Source organism: Peromyscus leucopus, chromosome 13, assembly GCF_004664715.2.
Source record: "Peromyscus leucopus breed LL Stock chromosome 13, UCI_PerLeu_2.1, whole genome shotgun sequence".
NCBI classification, from domain to species: domain Eukaryota; kingdom Metazoa; phylum Chordata; class Mammalia; order Rodentia; family Cricetidae; genus Peromyscus; species Peromyscus leucopus.
Window position 1 is genome coordinate 18,228,554 of NC_051074.1, and position 18,666 is coordinate 18,247,219.

The window sequence follows — 18,666 nt, forward strand, 5'->3', positions numbered from 1 at the left end:
ACTAGCACTTCATCTCACGTATATACGGGTACCTTCAGGCCTAGGTGGAGATCTATTGCCCAGCTAACAGCTAAACATACCTAGTGTGTAATGCACTCTAGACCCACATCTCTCCATTGTGAAATTCTTGTTCTAAACGTGAAGTCTTTTTAAAAGGAATCTATGAGATAACAGACTTATTTTCTAAGAATCAGAGCATATTATACGGGTTTTAAGATGACGGCTGTCTAACCCAGTTTATGAGTGGTAAATGGTGATTAAATACACATCCCCCATTGACCTTTAATCATAACCAAATCATTGCTCCACTTAGATACACTCCTTTTTCATCAGGCTCTAACTGACATCAGGCAGAGAAAAACAAGCTTGCCGAGCACAAAAGGTCACAAACAATGGGCGCCGACTTCTCGCCCGCACTTCCAACAACCTTGGGTTGTATGATGAATGCCAGCCTGAGTCACCATCCTTGCTCTTTCTCCACGGGGACAGCTTTTCCTTCCACACTGTTAGGCTGAAATGAATACCTCTCACTCACCATCTTCCTGCCTTTCTGTCTCCCTGTTTCTCTGGCTTTTATCCTTGTTTTATGAAGCTTATCACTGTTGAAAAGGAATTCATTTTATAATAGCACATTTTTAAAACTGTACCAAAATATAGTCAAAAGACAAAAAAACAAAACAAAAAAAAAAAAACCCACAGGGCTACCTGGGTCTCCTTTGCATCAGCTAAGTCAAAGTGGATCTCTCTCTGGATGGAACAAATGAAGAAAGCCTGTGGTAAGGCCGAGAGAAAGGTGGTGTAGGGCCACCTCAGTCTGCCTTGGTTTCCTGTAACTATGCTAACATTCACAAGAGAAAGCACATCTTTTCTCAAGGTGGAAGCCACCGTGGACGTGACCTTCCACTTATTTGAATCCTCTAGTACCCATTTCAGACACATCCTCTTTCACTGTCCCTCAGCTTAGGAAAAACAGCTGGGCAGCATGTTCACATGGACCCTCCATCCAATAAAAGGGAGTGAATCCGAAGGTCTGGAAGTGAGTTCAAGGATCCTGCGATTTCACACCTTTACGCCCACAGGTAGATCAGTAGATCTAGGGCAGAGTAGCCAGTCCTCAGCACTGAATCCTACCTTACCCCTCAAGTCAGCTCCTTCTGTCTCTTTTAGGAACAGCGCTGATCTTACAACACATTTTATTTTCAATACTTTAACTGCTTTTATGAATATGTATTCCTCACACTGTACTGTGAGCTCCTGGGGACAAGGGCTGTCCATGGACACTTAGTGTATGATGCTGCACAGGCCTGCAGAGAAAACACAGCCCACCAAGCACAGACGATCTGCTTCACTAAGAGGAGAGTGACATTCTATAGTCCAGTAGATTTCTTTTCTTTTCTTTTTTTTTTTTTTTACAACTACGATGCACAGTAAAAGACAGCTCTAAGCTGAGTTTAATAAATGGATTTACAGCATTTTGAATATAAATATATCAGGAAACAGCTTCAATAAATCTTCTTAAAGGGACTTTAATAATAAACATATCATACCTAAAGGTCAGAAATTCTGCTTTTTAATTAAACTAATAATCCAGCTAACGTTATTGATTTAGCAATTCCACTTAACATAAACATCATAAAAGTCGAGACAAAAAAATCGAAACTGTATAGCTATGGCAACAGAGCTGAAGGGAACACAGAAGCAATAGTGAAGTTGGAAAAGTCAAGTGAAGGGTATTAGTATCTCTGAGATGAGAATAACTTCTCAGTAACTACCAGGGCTCTTTATGGAATTAGTTTTTAAACACGACTTTCCACTCACAGATAAGAGCCAAAGGTGTGGACTTTGGAGTCAGCCTGTATCTGTTCCAATTTGGATTCCTCCACACATGAACCCTGTGAGTGAGGCCAATTACTTCACCTGTGTGTGTTTCAGTTTCCTCATCAGAAAAATGGGAACAATAGTTGCCACACGACATAGATAAGATGGTATATAGCACACTACATTAAGTAATGGGTTAAGTGTTCCCATGGTAGCTATTATCATATAACAAATGATTTCAATGTATTTATGTGCTACTCCCCCCCCCCCCCAAAAAAAAACCCTGGCTTCTTCTCCAGCAACATCTTAGATGCCTGCTTTTCTTTTCTTTTGAAACAGGGTCTCACTATGCAGTCCCTGCTGACCTGGAACTCACTGTGCAGACCAGACTGGCCTCATCATCCTAGAGATCCTCCTGCTTCTGCCTCCCAAGTGCTGGGATTAAAGGTGTGCACCACCATGCCCAATATTTCATTCTGGGTTCTTGCTTTTCTAACTTGCTTATCAGAAGTTGGGTGAAGCTTAATCTGTTTGGGCTAGGATGTCTTTCCAACACTAGGTGACCATCTTTGTAAATCAGTGCCTGGACCATTTCTATGTATTAACTCCCAAACTTCATGCTAAAAAATTTCAAGTATAACAAATCTCCAATATGGTCTGTGTTATAAAAACTGTATCTTATAACATATATAAATATAATGTTTATAAAATTTATAAAGTAAAGAATATTTAATACTTCTAAGCTTATGGAGAATTATAGGATTAAAAAGAAGTGTGTGTGTGTGTATGTGTGCTGCATGCACATGGTGTGTAGGCATCCTCGCCCATGTTTGTGCATGCAGAGGTGAAAGGAAGATGTAGGATATCATCTTCTAATGCTCTCCATCTCCTTTCTTTGAGGCAGGGTCTCTTATTGAACAGGAATATCACCATTTTGGTGGGGCTGCTTTCCCACTGAGCACTGGAGATTTGTCTGTCTCTGTTCCTCAAGGCTAGAATTACAGGCACTTGCATCCATGCCCATGTTTTTCATGGATGCTGGGGATTTGAACTCAGGTCCTCATCCTTCTACAGCAAGTGCTCTTAACCGCTTAGCCATCTCCACAGCCCCCATAAACTGTGGATCTTAAACAGTAAGAACAATAGTCATTACAAATTACTATAATAATAAGTGCAACAATGTATAGGTATAGGTATCATGTTCCTCAGGGATCAGGTAAGCAATTTCTGGCAGATCATATTAATAGCTGCAATGTTGACACAATTGGTCACAAAGCTTTACAATAAATCTACCAATGTCCACACTACAATATTGATTCTGTTAATGAAATTTAACCTCTGAAAAATGACTGAGGGCATAGAAGAGACATACTTTCAATAGTCTTGAATGTCATTAAATGTCTCTGTCATAGCAAATGACACACCATAATATGCCATCATACTCTGACCCCACAAATCATTCCACAGTAATATAATGTATGATATTTGTCACACAGGTCTTTTGTGACTCTCAGTAACAAGGCAAGAGAAAATATTCCTAAACTATTTTACTTTAGCTGCTTTCAGAACAGGCACTGTCCTCAGTTCTGGAGTAGACAGAAGCTGTCCATGTTTGAACTCTGTCTTACTTTGACTTCTTTAAAAATACTTACTATGAGGCTGTGGGTACAGCTCAGGGATCACATGCATGCTTCGCAACGGTAAGGCCCTGGGTTCAGTCACTAGCAGCAAACAATCTATTTTTGATACATTATGACATGCACAAATAAAACTTCGACCTGGAGGCAAGCTGCAAGCTTAACACTTACGACTCTCTCTGAGCATCAGCTTCCCTATGTAACACTAGAGACCATGACACCACCACCTGCCTCACAGATGAGGATTTGATGGCTGGGAATGCACCTCGTACTTGGAACCAATGGACAGAGTAGATGTAATAAACGCTAAATCACTATAATTACACCTAGGAGCATAATCATTCCTCAGAGCAGAGTAAGCCTTTAGCAAAAGGATGAACTATGCTTCGTCTCATTTAGTGAGGGGGCCACCACACGCTCTCAGACTTGGCTGCACTGACTGTCCCCCAGCAAGACCTTTAAGCCCCCTGTCCTATGCTACGTTTGGGGTCTCCAATTAAAGCTCTTTCAGATCTATTTCTTAAAATGCCACCTAAAGCAGAGCAAGGATTTCTAAACCGAAGGGGTGGGACCCACTGAAAGCGTCAAAGCAAAAACACCATAGCATAGAGCCAAACCCATCAATTCTGTAAGCAGCGGTAACAATTGACCTCAGTGGAAAATTAACTTTTCAAAATTTCCAAGAGAATCAGGGGAGGCAAATCTGGATTAGTACCCCGCTTCTTAAGGTAATAGGAGCTGGGTGAGTTAAAGCAATGCACCTTCCTTGTTTTAAATTATCCAGAGCATGTTATTTGTTTTTAGAGGATTTGCATGCTAAAGGGATACTAACTGTAGACTAAAACTCCGCTTATGGTGATGTAGATAAAGCTGGTCAGAAATATTGTACATCTGTGGAAATAATAAAATAAAATGAAAAGATATTATCGTTGCAATTTCTAACAATAATAGACAGGCTGGCTGTTCTCCAATTCATGATATTTTACTTTTGGGGCTCAGAAGGAATTAATATTTTGTAAAGATTTTAAAATTTTAAACTAAGCCTGGATATTGCATTTATATTAAGATTTTGTTCCTAATGTGGTTTTATACAATCTACATAAAAATATTTAATGGAAAAACAGCCTGTTGCCAAAGTCCACATATTTCCCCTATTAAATAGAGGTGAGCCACATCCCCAGGAACCGTATTTCAAGCCCACAGGATACTCATGAACTAAAATAATGAATGATAATGCCTCGTTCTCTGCATTAATATTAAAGAAAAGAGAAAATAGAAAACTTTATAGCCACTATCAGCTCTCTGGACCATAAATCTCAAGTTTTGAGAACTGCTTCCCAAAAGGGTCGGGAGCAGGATGAGTGGTAAGGAAGCTTCAGAGCCTAGAGATATTTTTTAGGCAGCCAGGAAAGCACTGGCACAGATTTCTACATATATCTGGCTGTGAAAAGTCTCATTGGTGGTGATTTATATTTCCTCATAAAGAACTCTGTAGATAATATAAGCCTGCTGCGAGGCTGTATGACAACTTTCAAACCAAGAGTTACAAGACCATTCTGTTAAAATAGAGCAAGAAAAGATGAGCGGGGAACCCTGCAGAAATGGTGTTTCTTCTGATGAAAGACCACAACCCCGTTATTCCCACAGGAGCCCTATTCAGTCAACTTTCACTCTGTGTGTGTGCGCATGTGTGTGTCCCATGAAAAAGATTGGGGTTTTTCTATACTACAAAGTATTCATTTTTCCCCCTGAAGATCGACTGTGTATCTGATGTGTGCAAGCTTGTGCAATTTATAACAAATGACACTTAGACATCATCACACTGAAGTTTGGTTGCCTGAGTAAGTTACTAAAGGAAACACAGAGACTAGTATGCTGACAGTCCCAAGTCAATGAAATATAAACACTGTTATTCCAAGTGTCACTGGTGTGTTATTTCCATTTCTCCTGGCATCTGTGCTATGTAACGCCACATGTACATGAAATGCAGGAGCCCATCAAACTGTGTTTTGTTAACTCCGAACCCAATTGAACACATCCCATGTTTATAAAGTTGAGTATTGCTGCTTCTCCGTGAGATTATGCAATTAATCACGGGAGTTGTTTCTGGAGATGTGGTCACTTTTGACATTTGGGGGGAAAGGGAGCAATCCTTTAATTTGTTTCTCTTTCAGTGTTTATTCAGAGCATGTAAACAGGAGCAAAAGGTGACATAATTCCTTTTCATCCCTCAGGAGGTCAGATGCTACGTGCTTTCTCCATCTTAACCAGCATTTTGATTTCTCCAGAGGAGGACATATAAAAATGATTTTGTTGTTGAACTTCTTATCTGAATGTCATAGCCTTTGAAAAACTCAGACAATGGGAAGGTTGCCTGGGAGTCTTCAGTTCCTTGTGGTTGATAACACAAGTTCCCATCAAGCCCCAGTTATTCAATAGATGTCACAGCTCCCTTTGCGAACTTCCAGAATGCTCTCCGTGTCAACATCTATGACGCAGTGATGCTCGCTCCAGCTTCTATTTGCACAGGCCTGGCATTAATTTCTCTGACTCTTTTAACATCAGTTCAGCTATGTTTCTCCTTCCATCCCCTCGTTTAACAACACGTGCGTCTCTCTTTTTAAAAATCTAAATGCTTGACGGAGTAATACTGTGGATAGGTTAAAAAATAACGGACTCCTGAAAAACATCCTGTGATCCTATCACTTACTCTGTCCCACCTGAAGTGTGGAGTGAAGCCACCACAAAGCCTGGGCGCCACACTCATGGCCCAGCGGCACTGAGACCACACCACACACTCTCGTTCAGAAGGCTGGCATCACACCTGGCAGTAAACAATTGTTTCCATAAGAGAAGATTACAATTAACACAGGGGAAAAAAAAACTCTGAGGTCCCCAAACATCTTCCAGGTTGTTTATTTAACTTTGACTTAAGGACTCTTGAATCAATCCATTCACACTTTCCTAAAAGACGGCCAGGGACATCTTGAACCAGAAACAATTCTCTAAACTCATTCTTTAAATGAAAAGGCACAGTCTTGTAGGCTCACAAGAGACCTGTAAAGTACACAGAGAGAATAAAAATGGCTATTATCAGAAAGGGAACTAATACTATCCCTGAAAGATGTCCAATGTCCAAGTGGAGAAAAATGGTTGCATTCTATTTTAAAAATAAAACAAAACTTTAAAAAGCTAGGGTTTTTTTATTTCTTCTTTTAGAAAATATTAAAAATCGGTCACTTTCTGAACAATCCCTTCAACGTTTTCTGTCTTAACATAAATAGGCCTTGAAATATCACTCTCTGGGACACCACCTTAAAAATAAAACTGATGGGGTAACGTAGTACTTTGTAAGAGTTCTACTGGAAGTTTCTGTTATGACCTCCTGGAATCTCAGAACAGTTGCTGCTAGAGCAAATAATGCCAAAAGAAAGGCTCACTAATAATAATAATAATAATAATAATAATAATAATAAGTCAATAACAGACAAAATGTGTGTTTACACATGCATGTACACACAAACACCAGAACAAGTATTGAGGTGTTAATTTATATATATAAAAAAGAAAAAGACACCACTCTATTTACAAGTTACCTCCCTTGCAAGAGTAAAATAGCCTGTATAGTTAAGACATTTTCCCTTCTGCTTTGATAATTGTTCTATTTTCACATTCTTCTATTTCAATAAGAAAACTCATGAAAATAGAGAATTGGTGTGAAGTTCCAAAAGCCAAATAATAATCCTTAATGTAGCCCAGTGGAAAACATTGCAAATCCAGACTCTACCGGGAATAGCAGGCATCTGTGGGTGAATGTAATTCTAGCATAATTCTTTTCAGGGATACTGGAACTAGTTTTCAAATGTAATCTTTATATGTCTATGCTTTTTCTTGAATTAAAGTATCAATTTGGGCTATCCAAGGTAACTTAAATTTTGGAAGGACGCAAGTCATTTTGGATAAGGATTGTTAAAGACACCCATTTAGCAGGCAGCTGGTTCTTTAAAAGACAATTCATTTCCTGGCTCTTGGGAAGAAGAAACTGTGGGTGAATAAGTTAACTCTTATTGTTAAAACCATTTTACAGATGAAGTTTGATAAGGTTAGACAACTTCCCATCAACACACTAGTATCTAGGAGAATAAGGGAAGCTGGAGAGATGGTTCAGTGATTAAGAACCTGCTTTTCCAAAGGACCTGGGTTCCATTCCCAATACCACACAACAGCTCACAGCTGTCTATAACTCCAGGTCCAGAGATTCTGACGCCCTCTTCTGGCCTCTGAGGTCACTGCATACCGACACATGTACAGACAAAACATCCACGCACATAAAACGAATATAAATAAATCTTTAGGAGACTAGAAAGATGCAAGCCCAAGGCTGCAGTGACCAGAGTCCATACAACTTTTTTTAAAGAAACATTTAAACCACATCCTACTCTCCTTGGATGACACGTTATTTCCACGGATTTAAAAGCATTGCCAAGCCATTGAACTACCGCAGAACGTGCCATACAAACTTCTTTAAAATGAATCTCTTCCCTGTATGTAGTGCACTATTATGACACCTATTCACTCGGTTATTGTTTATTGAGCAGATCTTCTAGATGTGCTGGTTTATACCATTTCTCCTTGGAAATACAGTTTTCATCCATTCATTGTGGCTCAGTGGATTCTCTGTGTTCTTGAGCCCTCACCTGATTTTATGAACACTTCTATAAGGAAGTGATACTCAGAGCCCCAAACAACTCACCTACCGAAAACCTTCTGGAGCCAGATGCCAAGTGAAGGAGTGTCTCCTTCATAGTAATGTTCTGTTTTTCTGAATATTCTCATACCTATAAAAGGTTATTCAATAACCACACTGCCCAATCAGTTTCTCGAGTGGATCTGGATCATTATAAGAAGTCAAACTGTCTCAGTAAAATTTAGGTTGTTTTGTTGATAAAAAAAAAAAAAAAACTGAGTATGGCATATTAGAACCATCTCACAGCCTAAAACAAAGCTATCAACTACTAAAATACATGGAGGGCTGACAGTTAGTATGCATTCAAGGAGCAAAATACTATGAATTTATGGAAAAGGTGCCCATGCATAGAATGTTCCCAGCACCTGAATTAGATGTAGCAAAGGCTACCTTTGCCCTTATATTGTCATTTTCTGAAAATTATACTTATCTCTAGTAGGCCATTCATTAGGATTCACTAATTTGCCTGGCAGTGGTGACACACAACTGTAATTCCAGCATTTGGGAGGCAGAAGCAGGCTGATCTCTGAGTTCAAGGCCAACCTGGTCTACAGAGGGAGTTCCAGGACTACCAGAGCTGTTACACAGAGAAACCCTGTCTCAAAACAAAACAACAACAACAAAACAAAAAAGATTCACTAATTCAGGGGCACAGAAATAATCATAATCCAATTTGGATACTTCACTGTGCACGTAGCAAATTTAGGTTTTTTGTTTAGAATTTAGGCAACTTTTCTGGCTTTGGAAGTTGTCTAGAGTGACAGAGCTAAGGATGTCTTCTGGAGAGGGAAAGGCATCCTTCGGAGAGCTGAAGATGACTGAAGAAAGTCTCTGCTCTCTCCGTGCTCAGATGACAAGCAAGCCACCACACCTGCCCAATGGGTGCTGAAGATCCAAACACAAGTCCTTACACTTGTCCGTCAAGTACTTCACGGAGTCATCTCCAGAGCCCACTTCAAACCTTTTAAAAATAAAAATGTATGCTCTTCCTTCTGAAGTACATGAGAACTTCGCTTTTCATCTTTTCGTTTCTTCTCGTAGCTTATGCCCCAGAACCTTTTTCATCAGAACCTGATCTTTGCCTCAGTTTCTCCATTCACAAAGAGAAAGAGAGAGAGAAAGAGAGAGAGAGAGAGAGAGAGAGAGAGAGAGAGAGAGAGAGAGAGAGAGAGGCAAAAAAGAACACTATCTCACATCTCAGAGTACTATTTGAATGACCAAGTGCTCAGAACAGTACTTAGAACGGAGTATGTGCTCTGGAAACACTGTTTACTCCTAGTTATTGAACATGTTTTCCATGACAAAAAGTATAATCCATGCCACAGGGCAGAAACAGCTATGAACAATAAATCATAAATATTTAATGTCAGGAGTGGTAAGTGCCTGAGGAAAAATAATAGCACAAGACAGTAAGAGTGTAAGAGAAAGATTTTTTAAAAAAAGTGTTGTTTTTATATTTCTATCCAGCCTTTGTGATAAAGACATTTATCAACACACCTCTAAAAAGCGTGAAAGCGAGGGGCATGAATGAGGTGGGGAGACATTAAAATGCCCAAGCCCCAACACTGGGGTGTGCTAGCTACAGTGAATAGGATTGGAGGGGGGGGGGGTTCAGAGAGGAAGATGGTTGGGAGAGGGAGAATGCAGCCATGGGGCACCTTGCTGGCCTCATCCAGACAAGAAGAGGAGCCTGTCACACTAGCAGAGAACACAGACAAGATTTAACACAACCCTCCACTCTGCGTGTTCTCACAGATTTCCCTTGGTCTCGACTGACTGATACCCACGCGGCACCATATTGGGCCACTGCACAGATGTTTATCGAAGCTGCAGACCTCAGATAAAAATTAATAACAGGAGGATTATTAAAGTTTCAAGTAATTTCTGAAATCATTTATTTCAGCCACATTAATTTACAGATGTAGACTTTGAACTCCAGAGATATTAGGTGATTTGCCCAAGTTCAAGTAGCTCATTACAGCAACTGATGGGCCAGGCAATCACTGTGTTTATTTCCTCCCCTCAACAAAAGGCTGCCTTCAAATCAGTATTTCTATGGACCTATAAAAATAACGTCACGTCCTTATTTTAGTGATTTCTCTGATCGCTTCTGGTGTAGATATGAGAGCAGAAAAAGTTCTTCTAAACACGTTCTCCATAGGTTAAGATTTGTGAGGAACATTTTCAAAGTATTTTTTAAAATATTTTTAATAGCAATTTCAAAAATTGCTATTCCTTATTAAAAAGTACTGCCATTGGGACACCAAACTGTGATTTACTAATGTGTAGGGCCACATTCACAGTCATTGCTGTCATAGGTTGTATTTGGGCTATGGGCAACAGGTTGAACATGCCTGATATAAAGTCTATATAAATGACTATTACCTTAATCAACTGGCTGGCAGTTCTGAGAACCTGTTACTACTGATAGAAACACCACTGATCTTTTTGTAGCCACTTCAGGATACCAATCTCTTATCAAGGGATTAAAAACAGTTGGTCAGACTCAGGACTGGCCCCAATGAGTCACAACTCTGACCTGCAGCCTGCTCCGCAGGGAAGGGAATAACAAGCCCTCATTTGGGATGAATAAAGCAGTTGGGGACACTGAAGGGCACATCATCTTGAAGGTAAATCAGACGCTCCGCAGGAGATACAGTCAACCATTATATTTTCCTAATGTATGTAATGCAAAGGAACTAACAAGGAGATAGCCCCTCAGATGACGAAGGGGATATTGCTAAGAATCCTCTGGTTTGGGTCTAGGTACTCTTGTCTGAGTCTAGGCACCCCTGCTATGGAACGCCCGCCTTGCCTTTGCACCTAATCGGTTTTTATCTTTCTGGTGCCCTACCTCACAGCGGAGCTTAAGCCTACAGTGAACAGACGGTAGGCTATGGGCTTCTTCCTCCTCCTGGTTTTGGAGAAGTGTGAAGAGATGTTAAGAGACTACTTGGTCCCTTTATCCTCACAGTTAAGCTTGTTTCTGAGATGGGTGTAATAAGTGTGGGGAAAAAAAAAGCCATTCCCCAATCTCTTTGTTCATTCCACACATCTTAGGAGAGAGGAAATTCAACCAAGGGCCAACCCTCCCCTCAGAGTCCTGTGCTTTAATTATGAGCAGAGCACATTAAACGTGCTAAGCCGTCCATATTAGCTCTGCCACTACTCTCAGCAGAGAAAGACAGGAGAGCCTTTCACCATGGAGCAGACAGGGAGGGACGCTCTTGTGGGTTGAAAACGTGGTCGAAAATTCCATTTAATTGAACACCAGGCCACTGTGCCTCTCGTAAATGAACATCACTTTGCTGCTTAATTTTGTGCTATTTTACCTTTCATTAAAAAAAGTAATTTAAGTTAAACTCAGCTGAACAGCAAAAAAGCTCTTGATATTTTGAAGCATTTTGGAACAATTACTTTGACGGGAGCCCTTGACAGTTAAATGACTCCGTTAAATGAATGTTATAGAAGACACATAATGATTTTTAGTGAAATATTGAATTTAACCACAGATGAGGAAAAACCTAGTCATAAGCACTACAGTGTATGTGAATAACATGTTGCTTATGAACCTCAATGGATTCTATAATTTCTAATAATCATGCAATCAACTAGTTAGCCAGTGAGTGTGCTTCCCATCTTGATGTTATCTCTTTATTTCCGGTTTATGCTTTTGTTGGTTTTCAAATCTGAGAAGTCAATAAGAAGATACCAGTTCTGGTAATAATTTCCCCTTCGAATACAGCAACTTACAGTTGGGGAATTAATGAAATTAATGCCACCCCACCACTGAATACCTCCTCTTTTATGTCCCCTCCTTTGCTGAATAGGATTCTTTCAGGGAGAGAAGAACTCGGCGAAGCTGTGAGTGCATTGCCTGAGAGCGTGAGGGGTCACTGGATGCCAGTGCTTCCCGAGTCTGTGAGACTCAATCTTCCGTTTTTAATTCTATGGACTGGATGTGAGATAGTATCAAGGCCTTTTACACGTTTTTCTCATGACTAACAACAGAAGTATGCGCTGAAATAATAAAACTGGTACTGTTCAATTTCCTTTTTTAAAATTCAATTCCAATATAAGCGAGAGAGTCATGGCGAGGGTGAAATCTGGCTGACTATAAAATTCTGTTTTCTGGAGATGGAGAGGAGCTAGGAACCTCCGTGAATCTAAACCATGTGGGTGGAGACATTTGGATGGAAGAACTGAGTCAGAAAAAAAAAAGGAATGGTCTCTGCCTTGTTTGTCTGGCAAGCGGATATGGGGAAAGGATGCCAAGCATTCAGTGGTGTCAGGTGGATTTCTCCAGAGCAGGAGCAACCGAGCTTCTTCATTTTCCTGACGAAGGTAAGCCTCAACTCCTCCCGAGTCCCAACTGGCACTTGCATGCATCTTTACTCCGCAGCTGTCCTCACCTAAACTGCCTCTTGACAAGCTAAAAGTAAGGAATAGCTTCATCTCGCACCTCCCAACATTTCAGAGCCACCATGAGCTCCTCAATAAATAAATGTACCAGGAACTAGCAAACAAGCTCTCATGACCTTCAGCCTACAGTGAACGTGAGAAAAGCTAGAGTCCAGAGACTAGACTCTAAATACTCGATACTAAAAAAAAACATCCAGCTATGCACCAAGAGACCTACAGTTGGTATCCTCTAGAACTCTGTTACTCAACGTGTGGCCCACAGGCCAGCAACATGAACATTCCCTGGAACTTCATGCATGCAGGGCCTCGGGTTCCACCTCAGGTTTTAAGTATGACAACCAGGCCCCCAGGCGTATCATGCACGGTGAAGTCTGAGGTGCATTTAGGGTAATCTATTAACAGTATGACACCTGAAAGGGTACTGCTGCCTGTGACGGAGAGTAAAGCAGACTGGGGCACTCTGATTAATGCTGGTCTACTGAGAACATTCAGAGTTCTCTCAGGATAATCACGCCATGCTCACAGGTGAGAAGCTGGTTCCCTTGGATCTCTTCCTAGATACATCTTCACACTTGCCTGTCTAAAGACACAGCTGCTCCTAATAATTGTCTTTTCTCCTCAGTGCAAAGCAAGTATCTCATCGTCAGCATGCTGACATTTGCAGGAGTTGTGGCTTTCTCCACTAAAAATGTGGATGATTCAAAGGCTATTGCTGACACCTGAATAAGAAATGCAATGACTCCAAGTTATGTAAATTTAATTATTTCCTTTAATTTTTTTTTCAGGAATCTTTTTTTTCCTTCTTTCTCCAAGCTTTTAAAAAAAAAAGTCCTGGCAATTTTCATTTAAAAGAAATACAAGTCAGCAGTGGTTCATTGAACAGGCTGACACGCAATTTCATAGGGGAAAAAGCGGTGTGTCTTTAATCTAATTTGGGCTCTCAATTCCCAGCTAATGTATCTAGGGATCGTGATATATGCATTTACAAGGAGACATCTGTAATGCAGAGTCCAGCTCTGCATTTCTCCAAATCATAGGTTAAAAAAAAATGAGCCTGAGTTTCGCAGCTGCCCCACAACATAATAAATCTCTATGTACTCACAGATGTAGAAATACTCTCGGCCTGGCCTGAATTCAAATCCTAGAGAAAAGGGAGTGAAGAGCTGGAATTTTTCAGAGAACTTCAGTGGTCCGTTCGGAGAGTGAGGCCGGTTACATTCCCATCTCTTGAACCCTTTGGAAGTATGGTCGCAGGCACTGTAGCCATCAAAGTTCACCATGTAGAGGATATAGCGCTCAGTCTTATCTTCCGGGACAGAGTCCTCATAGTGAGGGCAGAAAACATCCAGGTAGTCATTGATACAGACGTCAATGTGGTAGTCACCCCTCTGGAATCTGTTGGGGAAAAAAATAAAGGAAGTGATCATTCAGACAGGGAAAGTGTCTCTGCTTGGAATCAACAGTGGAGTCCTTCAATAATCCTGGGGCTAAAACATTTAGTATGAAAAGTTCTTGTTAAACACTGTTATGATTTATAGCCTAATGTGAAATGTTACAAAGCCAACTGTGCATGCGCGCGCGCGCGCGCGCGCGCACACACACACACACACACACACACACACACACATACCAGATCTGCAAGTACCACATGTCTGCTTCAGTTCAATTCTATAAAACTATGGCTTCTCTGTTTTAATTAATATCTTTCCCAATCAGCTGAAAAGTATTTCACAGGACCTAGTGATGGGGAAGCAAGACTCATATGGGTAAATCTTTCTCAGTCTAAAATCTTGGCAGGAAAGCTTATAAAAACGCCTTTGTTTTTAAGCTAGTGAGGAAATTCTTCCCTAAGCCCTCAGAAAGGTTCACCATAAAACTGTGTTACTGCTGAAATACAACACTCATAAAGTCCCGTAATCTTCAACCCGGACAGTCAGTCTCAGTCTCACGTGAACACTTCCCAGGGATGATGAGCTGGTCAATTCCATTTTTGGACATCTCTAAATGTTAGAAACTTTCTTCCTATATTGAGCATAAATCTGCTTCTGTGTAATTTCTACCCACTGATCCTACTTCTGCTGCCTGGAGTTACAAAGGGCGAATCTAATTCCTCTTCCACAAGGTAGTCCATAAAACATTTAGAGATGTCAGCTGCGACTGTATCCTCCTTCCTCCGTACAGGAAAATCCTTTGGTTTTCTCTGGGACGGTTCCCAGGCTCCTTCTTATTCTAAGATCCTCCTCATGCCCTCCAGTTTCCCAACGAGTTCTTAAAATGTAAGACCCAAGTGTAAATGAGACCTTCAGCACTGTGAGACTCATGTTTAGCCTGGGAGAAATAGACTGCTTTTATTCTCAATGCTAAATATGCTCTGACAAAGATTCCTTTCTGAGACCCAACACTGTTCAAAAAAAAAGTGAGAGAACTACTCATTGAGTGAGTAGACCGGGCTTAAAGATTGTATCTGATGAGTGGACGTCATCCATCACCCAGAGCCTCAGTTTCCTTGCACACTGGATAGGATAACAATGAGAATTCGCCTTGGTTGCCTCCCATGGCTCCTCAAGTCTCAGAGAAGGAAACATAAAAAGAGCATCTTGAGGTTTATAAATGATAATTCAAAAACAAGGGGAAGTTATCAGAACATTTACATTCCAGTTAGCATCCTCAAATAGGAAGGCATTTCTTAGAAACAGAACCACACCACCAGTATTTATTTCTTTGCGTTGATAATGATTATGAGTTTACCTCTTCTTCATTACTGGCAGACAATGATTTGTCAAGATGTAAGGAAAGACTGTTGCTTTAAAGGGATTTCTGAACATCAAGGTAACATCACCGCTGAAGTACAAAGAAAAGACACTGCAATGTTGAGATAAAAGGTGGCTGGGCTATGAATCATCAGTACTCAAGAGGAGCCTGACAGTTCTGGACGAGAGCCAGACAAGAACTGCAGCAGAAGGCGATGCCCAGATGCACTTTATCCTATTATATTATTATTATTATAGATTTTAAAGACATCCAAGGGGGGAGTTTTTCCTTTCCCTAAGTGTCACTCATGCTAGCTTGACTAGCATTTGAAAGTGCTCAAATTGAAAGGGAAAATTAAAAACTGTCGTTACCTGGACTCATTCTGTTATTCTTTTATTCTATAATTCTGTTATTCTACAATTAAAAGCCACATTGTCAGGTTCCTTTGGCACCTCGGGTTTAGTTTATCTTTTCCACTTTTCTCTATTAGCGTCACTAAAATTTTAATAAAGCACACTATGGAACTGAAAACCCATCCTCCACTGGGTTGATCAGTAATCCCCTCAGGTGATGCTGGACTTTCAGGTGAGGTAAGTGAAGTACTCAGGTGCCTATTTTAAACATGTGACGACGGTTCTAGAAGCTAATATTCTTCGATCAGTTGCTGAAGATGATAATCTATCATAGTCCATTTCCACTTCTGTTTCAGATCCTTGTTTTGCTTCTCTGTGTTTCGAGACATGGTGTTACGTAGCAGAGGCCATACTTGAACTTGCTATGTTGTCAAAAGCGGTCTTGGACCCCATCACCTCCTGTATCTACCTCCTAGGATTATAGGCCTGCTTTGTTTCGGATCTTTAATTTGCACATTTGTTTACTAATGCATATGTCAAAGAATAGGCAATCTATAAATAAAACAATGACTAACTGAAATCCATGAAAGGCATTATATAATGTGCTCAGGTATGAAAGAAAAAAAATAGGGTTAGATATTCCAATTTTATACCAAGGTCCCCCTTTTGGGTACAAAGTGGTCATGGCCTTCTTACTGTGAAGGAACACACAAGCACGACTAATATTATTGAGTACTACTAGGGTGCATTCATTATTTCAGTTTACTATCCATCACACCACCACAGAATATTCATTGTTATTGTATCCATTCAAGAACAAAGAAACTGAGATTAAGGAATCAAGTGATGTGCCCAGTGTTCACAGCTAGTAAAAAGTAGAGGGAAATTGAAACCAAAGCAGTCTGACCTCAGAGCTAATGCTCTTCATATTACATTTCCTAAGAGATTAAATTGCTAACATCAAGTCCATAGGCCCGCTTCGTATTCCCTAGAGGGACAATTCTCATTCTCAGTGGGGTTTCAGTTCTCTTTCCCATTCACTGATATAATAAGCATTCGTTGTACTGGGGGATCTGTGTATGTTTCTACATATATGAAATACGTATACTATGAAATACTCAAAACAACTATATCGAGTCATTACACTGTGTTTGCATTACCAATCAGGAACAACATCCAGAGAGGATATTATCCTCTTATCTCAATTTTTCACAATAAATAAGTATTGGGGTTAAAATCAGAACCCAAATCTTCCTTGGTTCTGAAGCTTATTCTGTCTGTGAAACCACAATGGCCCCACAGTGCGACAGCTCCACCATTGTAACAACTTCTCGTCTTAAAATGGCACCCTCTTAAAACGGTGGGTACCGGTTTACTTTAAGGCGACACCAACCTAGGACAAGCCCCGCTTCTCTTGCCTGCCTACCCACTTGCTTCCAAAATCCTAAACCAAAAGCTAAGGGGAACACCAGCATTTAAAATAAGCCTCAGATGGCAGTGTTAGCTCTTGACTCATGTACATTAGTCTTCTAGTCTTGCACAGAATAAAGTGTTGTTAGACTCAGCAGCCACTCACATAAAGGGATCTTTTTTTCCATCAGGAAACAGTTTTCATGAGCGGGGGCTCACATTAAAGAAGAAACACACATCTAGAAAGGATGATTTTGCATGCCAATGTTTACAGGTGCTATGGGTGACAGCCATGGCTTTAGCAGGTTAGCAAATGTCTTAGGGCCTTTCCTGCAAGCGCCTTCTCTCTCTTTTTTTTTAACTCCCTCTGATTTTACCACTGTGTCTGTAGCTGTGACCTCTTTGACATCGCTGTATCTTTTTAAAAACTGTACTATGTGGGAGCTCACCAATCAGGCAGCCATCGTTCATCTAGTCTCTACTAAACTATCACTGTGGTTCACTCTGTAAAAGCATGAACGCTCACTATATTTGGTAAGCAGGTTTCATCTGCATAAAGCGGTTAACAATGGGACTGTTTGCATCAGTGTAAATATCTTAGGAGCCAAAAGCATCTCGAAGGCATGGAAAGAGAGCCCCTGTTTCTCACTGGGATACATAGCTCATCAGATCAATCCTCTACACAATATATAATAAAATAGATTCTCTTACAGCAAAAATATATTTTACGCATCTATCAAACTTTGGCCATAGACTGGTTGAGGGTCAATGTCATGTATATTACAGAAGGTCCATTTTTTACTTGATTAATAAGAAAATTCAGCACAAAAATTAAGTCGCTGTAATCATCCCTAATACCCAGAGGGAGGCATAAACTTGGTGGGAAGTTGGAGAGGATGGAGGCAAACTAACAGGTTAGAGGAAAGGCACATTCCTGAAGACGACTTGTGGATGTGACTACAGCAGTAGGGATGGGAACTGGGAAGCATGCCTCTAAACGCAGGTAAGTGAATGCGGCTCAGAGTATTTGACGGGTGACTTTCCATCCTATTGCTAAATGTGGTCTTGATTATCAATTTACAACCACTGTCAATGTATCTCTTCCCCTACTTAACCTGTGCAGTGGACGTGAATCATGACTCGAATCTCAAAACTCAAATCAAATAGAGACAAGAGATGACGATTTGTCTTTTCATTTAGTTCTCGATACTGTGCCCTCAAATTCTAGAGATTAAACTTAAATATCATTTGACAGCACCACTTAGCTTGAACCATAACATCTCTGTCCTCCTAACTACTTTATTTCCCACTCTGGGTCACTGGAAAAATGGACCATCTAGTCCTTGAGGACTTGGGTTCGTTATCAGTGGAGTTCTTAACTTAATCCTGTCCTTTGGTGACTCTTTGTCAAAGCAAACAGACACCGCCCAGCTGTCTTTGTCCCTGGATGGTTTTTCAGGTTACTGACCTTCCTTCCTCCTCTGCCATATGCCCCTGTGTTGTGGGTATTGACAGCTAGCGAGGGCAA

General features: G+C 40.5%; 1 protein-coding gene across 2 annotated transcripts in view; it reads right to left on the reverse strand.

The window, feature by feature from the left end:
- Positions 1-18,666, reverse strand: part of Efna5 (ephrin A5) — a 281,144-nt gene that overhangs the window by 34,120 nt on the left and 228,358 nt on the right. For both annotated transcript variants that reach the window (XM_028874008.2, XM_028874007.2), the window contains exon 2: positions 13,727-14,019. In XM_028874008.2, the coding sequence (XP_028729841.1) occupies positions 13,727-14,019 (293 nt within the window). The remainder of the gene's footprint in view (positions 1-13,726; positions 14,020-18,666) is intronic.